The 15,707-nt window shown below is 36.9% G+C and overlaps 1 protein-coding gene across 3 annotated transcripts in view; it reads left to right on the top strand.

Moving 5' to 3' along the window:
• The window catches only part of LOC103706318 (proteasome adapter and scaffold protein ECM29), a 66,712-nt gene extending 51,005 nt beyond the window's left edge, over positions 1-15,707 (top strand). For all 3 annotated transcript variants that reach the window (XM_039124736.1, XM_039124734.1, XM_039124735.1), the window contains 8 exons: positions 2,848-3,001; positions 3,211-3,321; positions 6,124-6,291; positions 11,389-11,515; positions 13,123-13,281; positions 13,380-13,486; positions 13,585-13,644; positions 15,208-15,707. In XM_039124736.1, coding sequence (XP_038980664.1) covers positions 2,848-3,001; positions 3,211-3,321; positions 6,124-6,291; positions 11,389-11,515; positions 13,123-13,281; positions 13,380-13,486; positions 13,585-13,644; positions 15,208-15,411 — 1,090 coding nt within the window. In that variant the 3' untranslated portion in view covers positions 15,412-15,707. The remainder of the gene's footprint in view (positions 1-2,847; positions 3,002-3,210; positions 3,322-6,123; positions 6,292-11,388; positions 11,516-13,122; positions 13,282-13,379; positions 13,487-13,584; positions 13,645-15,207) is intronic.

Consider the following 15,707-nt stretch of genomic DNA (forward strand, 5'->3'; position numbering starts at 1 on the left):
GAGAAGAGTGGAGAGAGGAGGAGAGCGGAGGAGAGAAGAGAAGACACCAGAAGGCTCGGGAAGAAGCAATCCGGCTCGCGAGGGAAATGCGCCTGCGAGGGAAACGGCGCGTGAAAACACGTTTGGGTTCCGGTTTTAAGTGGGGAAACGAGGACACGCGTTTCGTGAGCGCGGGGCCGCGCTCTCGCGTGTTGTGTCCCCAAACTGGGTTGGTACGATACCGGTACCATACCAGTATCCGTACCTACCGGTACATCGGTACGGCTGGTATCGCAGACCTTGATTATAATTATATCATATGTATGCCATAGCAACAATAGTATACCTATAATTGTTATAGCTATAATATGCTAAAGCATAACTATAGTATATTTAAGGAATAATTGGGTTTTGTTTATACAATAACTATCATGTACCATGAAAATGGAACTGCTCTTAGCTCTTTATAGCCATGAAACAACATTTCAATCCCTCTCCTAGGCAATGAAATGACAGGAAAAAAAGTGTTCAAACTTTTTTAGCTCGGTGTAGGTTAATATTGAGTTGTCTGACTGTATGAACCAGCTTGGTTTAATACATGGTGGCACAGTTTGATACCACTTGGTATCCTAAGTTTTCATGCCCTAGCCAATCCAAGCCTGGCATGCTATGTACTTGGCAACACTGACCAACATGGTTAGCATGTAGAACTTAGGTAGGAAAGGACATTGGGCAACCTGCCCTCTTTCCAAGGATAAGTCTCTAACCTAGAATCTTATAGGCAAGGTCACCGAACCGGTACTATAGGGGGTACTAGCTAGCGACCGGTTCGGTGCGGTACAGGTCCATATTGTGCCATTCTGGGGCATATTGATATGGGAGGAGGGAGAAGGAGAGAGGGAGGGATGAAACCCTAACCCTCGGAGTGAGTGCACGTGCGAGAGTGTGAGTGAAAGAGAGAGAGAGAGAGGGGGGGGGGGCTTACTGAGGTGGGGGGATGCTCTCTGCCTATTGCTAGCAGCCAGGGGGTGGGGAGTGAGTGTTGTTTACAATTGGGGGCAGGGGCCTCTTGAAGACTCGAACACCTTGAGTGCGAGCGAGGGGAATTTAAGCACAATTGAATCGGGATCTAAGCGAATCGGGATGGTTTGAGCGAACCAAGAGGGAGGGAGGGAGGGAGGGAGGGAGGGGGGGGGGGGGGGGGGGGCTTTAGATGAACCAGGGTCCTATCTCATTTTAAAAGGCAAAAACTGTGCTAGCCCCGATTATTCCAGTTTGGTATGCCTCGAACCCGCTCATTCAGTACGGTTCAACATTCCTTGCTTATAGGTGCTTTATAAATGTATAGAAGAAGAAGAAAAGATATGTAGAGGAGGAAGTGGAGGGGGATATCGATGTTGCTTCTGATCATTGTTTGCTTAGTCACTTGTTTACATCTATATTTCTACAAATAATTCGAATATTACTGTATAAATGCTAAAGTATAAAAGTAGTCCGTTTTGCTTCTATTTTGCTGCTCTAAGGTGTTATGTGCTTTCATAACAACTAATGGCATCTCTAAAAATGCATTCATATAACAAACCAAAGGCAAAATTTTAGATCGGTTTTCAATATCACAGCCAAAGATTTAAATCTAGGCATTGGGCCCTGTCTTGATTCGCTTCTGGGACAGTACCATATCAGGATGGGAGAATAAAGTCGAGACTGACCAAAACAGCTAGTAACAACAACAATAGAAAGGAAAAATAAAAAAAATGCATCCTGGTCTCTCTTAACTGCCGTGGTATGTGACAAGTCGTGACACAACCAAGAGAGTTAGGACAGCCTAGTTCAAGAGAGGACTGGTATCCTGTAGTTGTTCTGATCCTAGTTTCCTGTTGGAATGGTATGCTAACCGGCGGTACCATCCCGTTTTGGTGGGAGTTAAATCCTTGACTATAGCACAATATATTTGTTTTGTATACTGATCATTATATATTTGCAATAGCACAAGGAGCAAGATGTTGGGTATCAGTCATGCTGTCATACTTAATTTGTGTAATGATAAATGTTCTGTTCTCAAATTCAGATTTAATTGGTATATAGGTCATATATCTGCAGATTTACATTTGACTGTGGCCATTGCTGGTGAGGTACTCATGCATGATGTCTAAAGAATTGGCTACCTATCCATTCACTAGATCTCAATGTAAAATGGTAGGAGCTTGCAAACCTTGTACATAGTACCTTGCCTATTACAATGTCGGTAGATATAGAAATGAGTGTTTGTCCATCAGCAAGCTAAACTTGCGAGCAGGATCATCGATGTTCAAATTTGTTTGGAATTTCACGAAATGCTCCTAATATATCTGGTTGTATGATGATTATTATAAGAAGGCATGTCTGCGTTCTGACAGTCTTATTAAAGTGGTTTAGGTGGTTAGTGTTCTTATCTTGGAGGCATTTTAACCCTTGCAAATCTACATAAGATGCTCTGGCTTTTTCTTGGAATTTCTTGTAAATCTTTCTTATGGGAGTTTCTGTATAATAGTTTTTTACTTTGTTGTGGAGCAAAATACTAGGTTAGCAATAAAAGTTGCCAGTGCTGGCCTTGACAATCACTGATCAATGCTCTTAAGATGATGGATTGTTATTACTGTGCACGTTGTATTGGACAGTCCTCTATATTCTTATTATGTTCTATCCTTTCAGAAGTATTTGATGTTCAAAAGATTCTTAACTTGTTGGTGCATCTTAAAACCATAATCACACTTAACCTCCAGCTTTTACTTCTGATTGACTGTCACATTCACCATTACCAGAGTAGATAAAGAAAGAACATACACTTTTCTCCATTATTTCAATTCTTATGAAGATTTGAATATGCAGATTTGAAGATGATAAGGATATTAGTACCTTATTTGAGGAGCTGTGGGAAGAGAACTCAAGTAGTGAAAGAGTTACCCTTCAGTTATATTTACCAGAAATTGTTACTCTTCTTTGTGATTGCATTGCGTCATCATCATGGGCAAGTAAAAGAAAGGTACAGTTTCTGTAACATTTTTTCATCCTGTTATTTATACCTAAGTCTACAATATATATATATATATATATATATATATATATATATATATATATATATATATATATAAAATCAGGAATTCATGGTAGTTTTATATGGATAATATATTTTATATTATCTTAACTTGATTTTCTGTCCTTGATATTGGTTTATTTCGTATACAATTGCAGTCAGCAAAGGCTATGAAGAAGCTGAGTGAAACCCTGGGTGAATCTCTTTCTTCGCATCATCACAATCTGCTCAATTGCCTTCTAAAAGAGCTACCCGGTCGTCTTTGGGAGGTATGCATTAATAGAATGCAAAATTAGAATGTTTTCCCCCACCTTGGAATGCAGATAACATGATTTATATACCTCTAATCCTGATTTATTTTCTATTACTTGAAGGAACATTAGTATCATGGATGTTAGGAAGACAACAGTTGTCTCAACAAACAGTGAAAGTATTGAAACCATTTTTTTGACAAAGAATTTTCTACATGTCTGTGTTTCCAGAATCCCTTCAGCAGACCATAGACCATCTTGTCAGATGTCCTAAATGTGATAAAAAACATAAACATAATTGTAATGCTACTGTCACAGTTTCTCTAATTTTTAAAATGTAATAGACTTTCCATGGTTCACTGCTACCCTTCTTCCAAGTAAATATATTCCTACTCAAATTCGATGATCAACTAATTTTAAATATTGTGGTCTTCCTATGTAGTACCCTGTCTTTTGCTTTTTTGCTTGACATTTTTAACCCAAAAATCCAGATAGAGTGGACATGCAATTGTTTCTATTTCCTCCTTTGTTTAACTATTTCTGATGAAAGAACAGTTCAAAAACAAATTGGTGGCTCGAGTTCTTACTTGCAGGCATATACACATTCTCCTTATTTTTTAAAATATAAGTTTAGGAGTTCTATACAGTAAAAAGAAAAAAAACTTAGTTCCATTCATCTTAATGCTTTTGGTTACAGATTGCTGGATCTTAGTAATTTGGTAGCTGGGATGTTTGTAAAATAATCAACATGTGATAATCGGATGCTGTGACTTGCCAAGGTTGGATCGTCTATAAAGACATATTCTTAATTATAAGCCTGTAAATTGTTAGACTTGCCAAGATTAATTATATCCAACCTCAACCTTTATATAATATAAAAGGAGACAACAATGTAGTATTTTGTCCAACTCTTTTTCAAGATTTCTGTCTTCCTATCAAAATTACCCAATATCTCCCTTGTTGGCCTCATCATCACATCCCAAAGGAGACTTGTTTCTAGAAAGCATTTTATGGCAGCAATAGCAAGTGGCATAGGGATTTAAAAATTTGCCAGTATCTCCAAGTAAGCTGGCAATTAGAGTGATCGAGTATATGACATCTTACAAACAAGCTCCTAAGCAAGGTGCAAGTTTTAATGAATCTGCTGATGATGTTTGATTCTTTGTCTATGATATAAATTAGTGGCAGCTAATATTCAGCTACAAGAGTAAGGCATATTGGTGTTGAAAGAAGGTAGCATGGCATATATACCATAATGCAGTAGTGATAGGACCCTATGTTGACCAATGAAGAAAGGAAGCAAGGAGTAAGAAGTTCCTAGGCTGGATGGCTTTTCTCTTATATTTTACCAGCATATTTAGTATGTTGTAAAATGCATATTTGATGGTTTGGCATTATATGTTGGATATCTTGTTGATTGGTGTTTAAAGATAACTTTTTGGGGAGCATTATCCTCTGTGAAATAAACTTTAACAAGTTTTACGAGAATCCTTCTGGTGATGTTACTTCTCCAACTTCCCTCGGATGAGAATCTAATCACATAGATATTCCTTAAAACATAAATAGTTAGTCCTATTGTCTTGTTCTTTCCACATTTAAGAAAAGAATGAATATATGGTCCATGGACAACTTGCAGCCATCCCTTCTCACATCATGAAGAGAAGTTTGTGCAAATATACAATCCCTGACAATCACTAAAGACTATTTTATATGAGTAATGGAACTGGACTCAGAACCAGTTGTTGCACCATAATACCAACTGCAAATTGATGGGACCTCTTTCATGGTAGCTTTTTTAATGTGCTGCAGCTCATTTCTTTAGCATTGACTACTCAGGTTATTCTAACCCAACACTTCACTATAATATCTTGCTCTGTCCTAATTTATTTAGTTTGTGAGAAATGATTCCTTGAATATAATTGACCATTAAATCCTGCTACTTATCTTCTCAATTTAGTTGTTAGACTTGCCATAAACAAATCCAGATTGCAGGTTCCTGAGGTCTTTGCTCCCTTTGGATCTATTTCTTCTCTTCATCCGTAATTCATCTTTCTTTTTTTTCCTATTCTTTCCTGAATCGAAGAGAACCATATTCCCCCACAAAAAAGGAAGAAAAAAAAAGAAGCGAAACACGATTAACTTTTCCAGAGTCTTTTTTGTACATACTCAGATCCTGTGGTTGAATTCGTGAGTGCAGATCCAAAGTAAGATGGAGGAAAATACGAAGAACAGCTTCCCTTAGAAGCACAACTGGTGATTGGCCAGTGAGGACCTTTGCTGCTCAGACTCAGCCCAGCCATCATATGACTTAGAAGGAATGACCCACTTTTTGGTACTATTTATTATGTTAATGAACTCAAGAATAATGAGTTCATTATGGGCTGATGATAACAGTGAGTTATTCATGTTGGGGCCTTAAAAGGTGCCCACTGCCAACCATTGCCATCTTCGGGTTCTAGAACTGCATTTCTACAAGGTGCAGGAAAAGCACAATTCCTCATAGCAGCATAATCAGTAAATGGATGAGTGCCATTAGGATGCAACTCAAATTATCCATTCAAATTTAAATATCAGAAAATTGTCTTGTTTTTCCTTGCAGTAGTAAATGTTGTTATCAAAACCATAAGAGCAGTGAAAATAGAAAGATTGCACATAAATATAGAAAAAAGAAGAAAAATATATGGCCTTCCATTTTGAAATGCATTTTAACAACATTAGAAGATTCAGTAAAGGTGATATTGTTTGTTGCCATAAGTTGACAAGTAGAATTTGATGTTATGTTCGTAAATTAACCATTGATGCTTTTTGCCCCATTTGCAGGGAAAAGATGTTATTTTATATGCAATTGCTTCAATCTGTTCATCTTGCCATGATGCAATATCATCTGAAGACTCTGCCACTCCAGCTGTTATTTTAACTGCCATTACTTCTGCATTCTCAAAAAAAGTAAAATCTTACCGTGAAGCAGCTTTCTCATGTCTACAACAAGTAATAATTGTGATTCTTATTTTTCTACCTTATTTCTTGAATCAAATTTTCTATTTAAGGTTTATGATTATATAGATGCTCACATGGAGACTAACAAATATTTATTTGCTCTTGTTTTTTTTTGTTTTATATCCGTAATTGTTGCTGCAATTGTTTGTCATTAACATTAGGAGAATGGGTTTAAGTGCTGGTTGGCATGCTTGGAATGGCATGATACATGCTGTGCTAGTGCCATGCCAGCATGCAACCCCAGCATGCTACCAGCTTCTTGCCAATATTTGGCATGTTGCTATGACTGAGCATGTCAAACACTAGAATATAATGGCACTGCACAACATGCTACCAGCATGTAATAGTTCACTCCTTCATTAAAAGCAAAATCCAGTGACAATGGGTAAGTTCAAATCAAGGCATTGGGTTTGCTTAGTAATGCAGCCTTCTCAATGAGATAGCGTAAATCAAGTTCTTGTAAACTAAAGGGAAAGAATCACATTGCAATTTATAGGAACAAGCCAGGCATGTTGTATCAGAGAACTGACAGGAAATAATATTTATGAGACATACTATTGCATTGTCATGCAATGGAAAAAGGTTACTGCATCAAGGTTGTGGTCCAAATGTGGCGATAAGGATTTTAGGGAACCAAGTTTCCTTCTAGGAGTATCAGTTGATAATGTTTGCTTGCACTAACAACCCTACCTGATAACCTGATTACATATACCAGATGCGCACTGCCCAATTCAGATATTAGCAAATAGATAAACCACATAAAAGTTGATAGTGAATCAGATTAGGAAGTGAAAACTGGTGCTGTAAAGCCTTTAATGAAGCTCAGTTAGTTATCAAGCATGCAGATGTCTGTCTAGGAAGGTCAATTAGATAACAGCTATAACTCCAATGGGAAAGTGCCATAGGAAGACTCGATAACTAGGAAGCAATGGAGAGGGCCATGGTGGACGTCAGGTCTCCAGTTGACTCTAAGTTTATTGCTTGTAATGGACAAAACTTTGTGCATCGCATGAAAACTTTCAATGTTTAATATGGCAGCATATAGAAAGAGGATCATGATGTCCCATGCTAGTATCATAAAAGAGCATGATGATTGATGATGCTGGCTCTCAGTTAAACCTGCAAAATGGATAATGATTTGGAAATTTTTAATGTGGTCCGGGTGTATAGTTGATACAATCTTCCCAATATGAATTTGACAGCAAGATCCAAATAATGAATATGTCAAAGATTGCAAATCTCCACTTATGGCTACTACAACTTTAGATGTGGTTAGGCCTTGACTCCTGAGAGGAATGGAAGGGTGCGAGAAAAGATAGAACTGGGGAGAATATGGTGAAATTAAAGCAATCAACACATGCCAGCTTTAGATAACAAAACAATGGAATCATGTTAGCATCGCTTAGATGAGGTGGGCCAGCTGTTTTTGTACAGAACACTCGCTATTAGAAGAACTATATCATATTTCATTTTTGTGTAGGCTATAGTTCCTATTGTATTTCTTCTCCTTTGTAGCAACATATTAGCAGGTCAAAAGTGGTGTCAGAGAACACTCACAGTGAATGGAAGCTATAATAAAGCTTTAAGGGGTGGAAATTGTAAGATTCAAGAAAATATCCTTTGAAAGAAAGCTGAAATATGACTTAAACTATGTCCATACTTAACAAAGTTATGTGCCAAAAAGAGGAAAAGGAAAAGAATTGTATGGCTTAAGGTCAAGAAAATTTAAAAGAAGCACAAATAGTGAAGAGAGAATTAGAGATTAGATAAACCCACAAGAGTATTTAATGTGATTTAGATTAGAGTCTGATCCAAGATAGTGATGTTAGCGCTGCTATTCTGTCAAGTACCAAAGTTCGTCGTACCAACGTATCGGTACCGGTACGGTACTATATCGTACTGAAATGCCACAGCGCGTGGCTTTAGCCATGCGCTCTCTCCCGTGAAGAACACCCCCCGTACTGGTGCGAACCGACTGGTACGGATATGTACCGGTGGACCCGAGCCGGTTTGCACCGGTTCAAGCTATGAACCGATCGGTTCGGACCCGATTGGATCGGAACCGATTTCAATAGCCGTACCGTATCGGTGCCTGTTGGTACCGGTACGGTACGGGTTAAACCGACTGGTACCGGTCGGTCCAGCATACCATGTGTCAACACTATCCTTGAATATTTGCAAGCTTAGTTCCATTGTCCCATGAGATTTTAGAAACAATATAGTAGGCACCCTTCAAGCCATTCTGATTTATGATAATGTAGAGATGAACTGGAAATTTTACCAAGGTGTAGCCTATCCTTGTCAAGGTAGGCAAGGCCCAGCTATCAGTGTCACTAGCCATCTGAAAAATTCTGGCTAAAAATAGCAATTCACCAATAAATAAATTTGATGACAAATTGATTTGCAGATGATGCCGTATTGATCAAACCAGAAGTTGGTTATGATTATTCTATACTAAACATCAATCTTTGAAGTGGATGGTGAGAGCCCCAATCTTAAGCCATATAACTTGAGACGTGAGGATTAGTTGCAAAAACGCAATAAGATCAACTTAGAGAACCATATCAGTACATACAGTAACAATTGGATATGGATGTCTCATGAGGCATGCAATTATAGTACAGATACAAACAAATAAGATGGGAACACATCAAATATGATATAATACAACATTGCCCATTGTGGTCAATATTTTAGGAGTCATTATTGAGGACTATATTTTGTAGTGAGTGATTTCTAGATATGGTTTTCTTTTCTGTGCACCAAATACTGTGTACATACCACCATATATCAAATTGTTGTCAAAGTGGTATCTAGTTCCATATCTCAGAATTCTAAGCTTCGTTTGATGAGGACAAAAATTCTGGACAAACTGAGAGGTCAGGAACATGCAAAAATCATGATAATTAATAGAAAGAAATTAAAAAAAATAAAGGAGAAGCATGTAGTAAGAAAGGACTTTTTGATTGACTTGCTATGGTTCATGAAATCTAAATATATATGCAAAATTTAAAAAAATGTTTTTTTAAAGTACAGATAAAAACATGTGTTAATTAGAACAAATCTTTTTTTAAAAAATCAGTATTGTTAATTATCTGATGAATATGAGTCATGACTATTGAAGGTTGTTGCCTTGTAGGTGATCTTTGTATGTACACTTTGTCACTTGTATTTGTATCTCTGGCGAATGCTTGTCATTCTTGTAACATGCCATTGAACTTAAACTAATCATTGGACAACGTCCTAATTTAGCAACAGAAAACACCATTCAGTCTACAAACTTGCTATTCCTATGATTGCTTAGTTGATGATTCTACATTCTTGTTTCATCTTTTGCTATCTTAAATCATTTCATTTGCAAAGAGATGAACAATAATCAATTAAACTTACTCTCATGTATAATCATAAGATAATGGATAGACAACAATGAGCATAACCAAGGTTGGACCAGTCCGTACCTTACTGAACTGCGGCATATTGGAACCACGGGGTGGAGAGGAAGAAGGGGAGGGAGAGAGAGGGGGACTCACTTGGACCGAATCCAGAGGCCTTCGATGGATCCGGTGAAGGACATGCCATGACGGCGATGAGGTCAGGGACCAGATCTAGGGTCGGATGATGGTGGGGGAGAGAGGCTGCAACGTCAACAATGAGGCCAGTCCCTAACGTCCATGACAAAGGCCTTCGCCCCATTGTGTGAGAGAGTGGCCATGGAGCCATGGAGGTAGGCTGATGACGAGCAAGACGACATGGAGGAGGGATTGTGAGGTGGAGAGAGTGGAGAGAGCTTTGGGTTAGGGTTTCGAAATGAGGGAGAAGTGAAGCGTAGTGAATTGAAGAATGGGGAGGGCGATACTTATATTTTCCGAACCGAAGTCTTGAATCATGCCAATAACCGACCGGTCCAGTTCAGTATGGTTCGGTTAACCTAGAGCATAATCATGATGACAAGAATTGCTCGATGTAATTGGGGTTGACTGTGTGAATCCTTTTTATCAATTATTTTTAACGTCTTATTAGGAGCTAATCTGTTGACAGTGAATGTTTTTGAGTCCTTACTAGGTAGTAGCAACAAGCAACTATTATCCATAATATTGTCAAGCGTTCCATTTTTCTTTCTTCATTCCTGGGACAAATCTAAGTCCTTTTTACCAAGGCCTCCTTATTTTCTTCTGCCCATGACCAAATAATGTAACAGTCTAAATTTTTAACCACTTACTTCTCTATTGTTAGGACTGTTATACTTCCTCTTATGTACTCATTCTCGTTTTATTTCCATACTTTTGCCACACATTTGGATATTGCTGCATCTTTTAGAAAGTGAGCCCTAAACAGAGCAGAATAGAGGAAAAGGATTTACGTAGTTGGCCCTGACTAGTTTGGGATGAAGGCTTAGTTGAGTTGAGTCGAGACTTTTGCCACACATCTACATGAGTATTATCTACCTTGCTCATCTCATATACTTGGATCCTCTTGATTGCCAACATTTTGGGCACAGGCTGTATTACCTTCATATATAAAGTTTTCCTTTTATTCTTAAAACCTTGTTGTTTCAAACTTCTCACTCTAGGTGTACTTCTCTACTTCATCCAGTTAGAAGTAGTACTTGTTTCCAATGATGAGCTAGATAAAAGTGATATGTTCATTTCCTGATATAGTTTTTTTTTTCTTTTTTTTGGAGGTTCTCTTTTGTGTCCTTTTTTCTTATTTTTCGTATTTTAAGTGAATTTTTATCTTGATGAAAAACTCTAATTGTTTGCTTACTATATTTACCACTAGAGGGTTATCCAAATAAGCACCATTTTGGTCACAAGCATTATGCATGCTCTGACTTCTTGAGACACCTAGCTAGTACATATTAGGATGTTGTAGAGATGCAACTAAATTATTTGTTTGTGAATTCAATATTTGGTTATATCGACCAATTTTTATGACCGTAAGCTGTCTGACAAACCTGTTTTTCAAGCAATTCTATGGCTCTTGTATGAAGCACAACATTCAATTGTCGTGTTTCTGTTTAACATGGTTTGCTTAGAATTTTTGCCCTGATTTCTTCTCATTTTTTATTTCATTTCCATCAAATTTCAGGTTATAACAGCATTTAGCAACCCTGATTCTTTCAACACTGTTTTCCCCATGCTATATGAGGTTTGCAGTAAAGCTGGTGTCTCCAAGACTGTGAATGCCCCTTTAGTAAGCTCTGCCATGGGTACAGGTAATGCCAAAGTTTCAGTGTTGGCTGCACAAGGGTTAGCATGCTAAAAAATACTTTTATGGGAAATATCAAATCTAATTGTGGATAAAATGTAGTATGATTTAAGTTACGCATCTGTCATATTGATTCTGAACAGTGCTGATGGTAAATAGTTCAACATGCTTTCATACTAGGGATATGAAGCTTGAAAATGTGTCCTTTTCTTTTTCTATATAATTTGTGCATCGTTTATTAACACGAGAAAATTATCACCCTTTGCATTAATAATGAAATGGAATTTTATTTTTCATCTGATATGCAAGCATGTCATTGTTTAGTCATTAAACTCTTCTTTTCAATACTAGGTTTATTTCTTCAAAGTAACAGTATCCTATCGTGAGAAATATTTATTTGATATTAACTTGCTGTGCTTCTTTATGCATTTGAAATTTGAATGAATTGCAAAAATAAACAAAGGATATCACTGGAGCATAAGAATGAGCAAAAAATTTATATAACATTGTATTCACAAGAGTGGCAAAAAGGTAATGTGTCTCTGATTGAAAGAAGAGGACAACTTCAAATATGGTGGAGTGTCTCAGATTTGATAGTTATTTCAATTTCCATCCATCATTGTTCCTCCATCTATATCATCATAAAACTGATAGAAGCTAAAGCATAAACATTATATTGAGATTGTATAAACATGTCTCCAGTCAATGTACATGTAGTGCTTTCTCCATTTGTTTCCAAATATAAAATTCTTATATGGCACACTACAATTTGTCAATATTCTCCCACAAACTTCTACTTTCCAGTGAAATGCAGGTTTTAAATGCATAGAAGCAAGAGCTTGGGGTATTTGGCTGATGCCACAAATTCCTGATTTATTAAATATTGGCAATTTGGCATAGACTTAAACATTTATGGTGCTGCACCAGTTATTTTATGTAGCATGTTCTGGATTCAGGGAATGTGATATACGTGACATCTCTCTATGTCCAAGGCCATGATGTGTTGGCTGACACATGATACAAAATTAGTTTTATTCATGGTCACAATGATATCCATCTTCTTCTTAATCTGTTTGTACCAAGTACAAATAATGGATACAATTTTGATCAGCACTGATGCTCGTGTCATGACATAATTTGGTTTTTGTAGGAAGAACCGCTTCCCTCCTTGTTTCAGTCCCCTACCATCAGGGACAGAGCGTTGTATAGTCACGCATAGGAAATTTGATCGTGAGATTAGGATAAATAGCAACATGCAAATGTTATGACCAGAATGACAACATTTGTGTTAGACAACTCTTTCCTGCCTGGTGAACGATATGAGCAATCCTTCAAAATTGTGACCAGTTACTAAAGCATCATGTTCAACGGGACATTTATGAAACAAACCTGTGATACTGAAATCTCCATATGATGTTTTCTTCTTTCATTGCATAAATATTTTGTGGTTAGGTATGGATATATTGTGGAAGCAGTTTTTATAATTGACTTGATCACTGTGACTTGTGATAGTCACTGATAGTAGAGATACGTAAAATGGAGCTCAATCTTGACTGATCAAATTAGTTGTAATGCTGTAATTAAATTTGTATTTTTAAAATTTTCTTGCTGCAGAAGAAAGCAGCACTGAAGATTTCTCTGCTCCTCTTGAAAAGGTTCTAGATTGTGTGGCATCTTGTATCCATGTAGCTCATCTTCAGGATGCTTTGAAACAAAAAGAAAAATTATTATATGTCTTTTCAAGTTCCCTGTCACCTGGATTCAATTGGACAGGTATTTTGCAATCTGTACTGACATTAAATTTGTTAATAGTGCACTTTAGTTGATACAGACTTGGATATTTACCTATTTTTACATAACTTGATGGACAGTTAAATTGTCAGTTTTTTCATCAATTGGAGAGTTATGTTCAAAGTTTCACCCCATTTCCAATGGTACTCCTGTTTATTCTCATGATGCAACTGCTTTACTTTATGAGGTAATGTTGATATCCTGGCGACTGCATCTTTCAGCAAATCTTTTTCTAACAAATTCTTTCTGGCGGCTTCACTTTTTTTCTCTCTCTCTTTAATTCAGTTATTTCACTCTGTGGCGCCAAAAATAGTTGATTGCATTCGCTTGGTAAAGATTTCTCAGGTATCCATTCTCTTATGCTGTTTTTTCCAAAATTGCATAGTTGTTTGGCTTCTGTTTTTTACTAAATTATTGTCCAACAATACATAAAGGTGGATGAACATAAGTCTTCTGTTTCATTACTTCAAAGTTTTCATCTTCACAGGGGTCTTATCTCTCAGATTTTCATTATTGTATTCTTCCCTTTTCTATGATCTTTATATTAAGGGGATCATAAAACTTGCAGCCACTTTCTTGTTTCCAATAACCTATCCACTGAGATTTGCTTGTCACTGGATATTGGTGAGTTTACTGATTAGAGGTCAGGTAGAGCTACAAGTTGTTAGATAATAAAAATTCTTTCCAAGATTAAAAAACACTCTGAAGAGATAAAGGCATGTCCTTGATGCATGATTTCATCCTCTTAGTAAATTCTCATAAGGGGTGAAGTGGAAAGTTTTCCTTCATTTCGGACAAAGTGGATGTTCTCTGCTGCAGTATTGATGAAGAAAAGGAGCAAACCAAATATTATTTGTGGCATATTTTGGATAGTTGATATTCCATAAGGAGAAATGGAGGCAGGAGTTAGGGTGTTTATACCAGCCTTAAAGGCATAATGAGAAGTCCCAACTTTGTCTTCAAAATTTACATTTTAAATCTACAATTTAACAAGAATAGCTTGGCTTATTTCCCTTTTTTTTCTTTGATATTTTATGATGTGGTTTCTGGATTATGCTACTCAGATCTGGTCAAGTCTACATTGGATAATAGGAGTCCCATATCGATGAGCCGATCTATAAAATGTGATCTACTATCTCTAAATTGCTTACATACAAAAAATCATGTGATTTAGAGACCCCTAGCCTATGCATCAAGTGATCAAAAGAAATATATAATTCAATGTTATTTAGGTTGTCCAATTTTTGACCACTTGATACATAGGCTAGGGGTCTCCAAATCACATGATTTTTGATAGATAAGCTAGTAGAGGTAGTAGACATATCCAATAGCTCGGATCATCAATGTAGGACCCTCATCGTTCAATTTAGACCTAACCGAGTTTGCAGATTAGCTTCTACTGCTTATGCATTGTTCTGGTAATTAGAAATGAAGCGGACTTTTATCTGTTGATATCGAATTGCTTGTCTGACTAGTGCATCATCTGTCGATGTAGACTCAAAATTTGTAATTCCTGAAATCTTCTACTTGTCATGATCTTCTAACAAGTCTGTTGGTTTTTAAAACTTTGCTGCCTGGTAACTGTATTAAATATTGAAGATGTGTTTTGGTATGCGACATGAGCATAGCTTAAGTTCTAATAACAGAATGGCTTGCTAAATATACTTTTGTAAGTAGAGTATGTTCCATTGGATATTTCCTTGCCATCATCCTGTTTTATTCTCTTCAATGGATAACGATATTCTTTGCTGAAGGCCATGGATCGGTTATTGATTCCTAGAGGGCCTCTTTGCCAACTGTTATTCTGTCATCAACCAATTAAGAACATTCAGTAGATATAACCAGTTTTAAAATTAATTATCATCTGCATTCACTTGCTGTAAAATTCCTGCTGCTTTCCGTTTACAGGTCCATACTGCTGCTTCAGAGTGCCTACTGAAGATAAGCAGACTCTATAGAGATATTCCTTTGACACACAGAAAAGATATTGAGTTCAAGGATGAGCTTATACATCTATGTGAGGTGGAAAAAAGCGAGCAAGCAAAGACATTGCTTAAAAAGTGCATTGCCATTTTTGAAGATCTTGATCGAGAAATAACACCTATGAACTAAGTTGGGAGGACCTATACCAAATTCTTTCCACATGGTGATATACCATCATCGATCAGCATTTGCTCTCTTGCCCTTCTCTTATTTTCTTGCCATCATTTTTTGAGTGAAAAGTCATCTAATATCCTGCAATCCAGAAGATCTTTTTTCTTTCTTTCTTTGTATTATGCTCATATTTTATGATATGTTGTAACAATTTTTTTTTTAGCAAAATAGTTCATATGTTTCAGAAATTGCACTTCTGAGTAATTTCTAGTAGATTTAATGCTTGAAAAAATTACCAGCTGAAGTTGCATTGA

This window comes from Phoenix dactylifera, chromosome 3, assembly GCF_009389715.1.
Source record: "Phoenix dactylifera cultivar Barhee BC4 chromosome 3, palm_55x_up_171113_PBpolish2nd_filt_p, whole genome shotgun sequence".
NCBI lineage: Eukaryota > Viridiplantae > Streptophyta > Magnoliopsida > Arecales > Arecaceae > Phoenix > Phoenix dactylifera.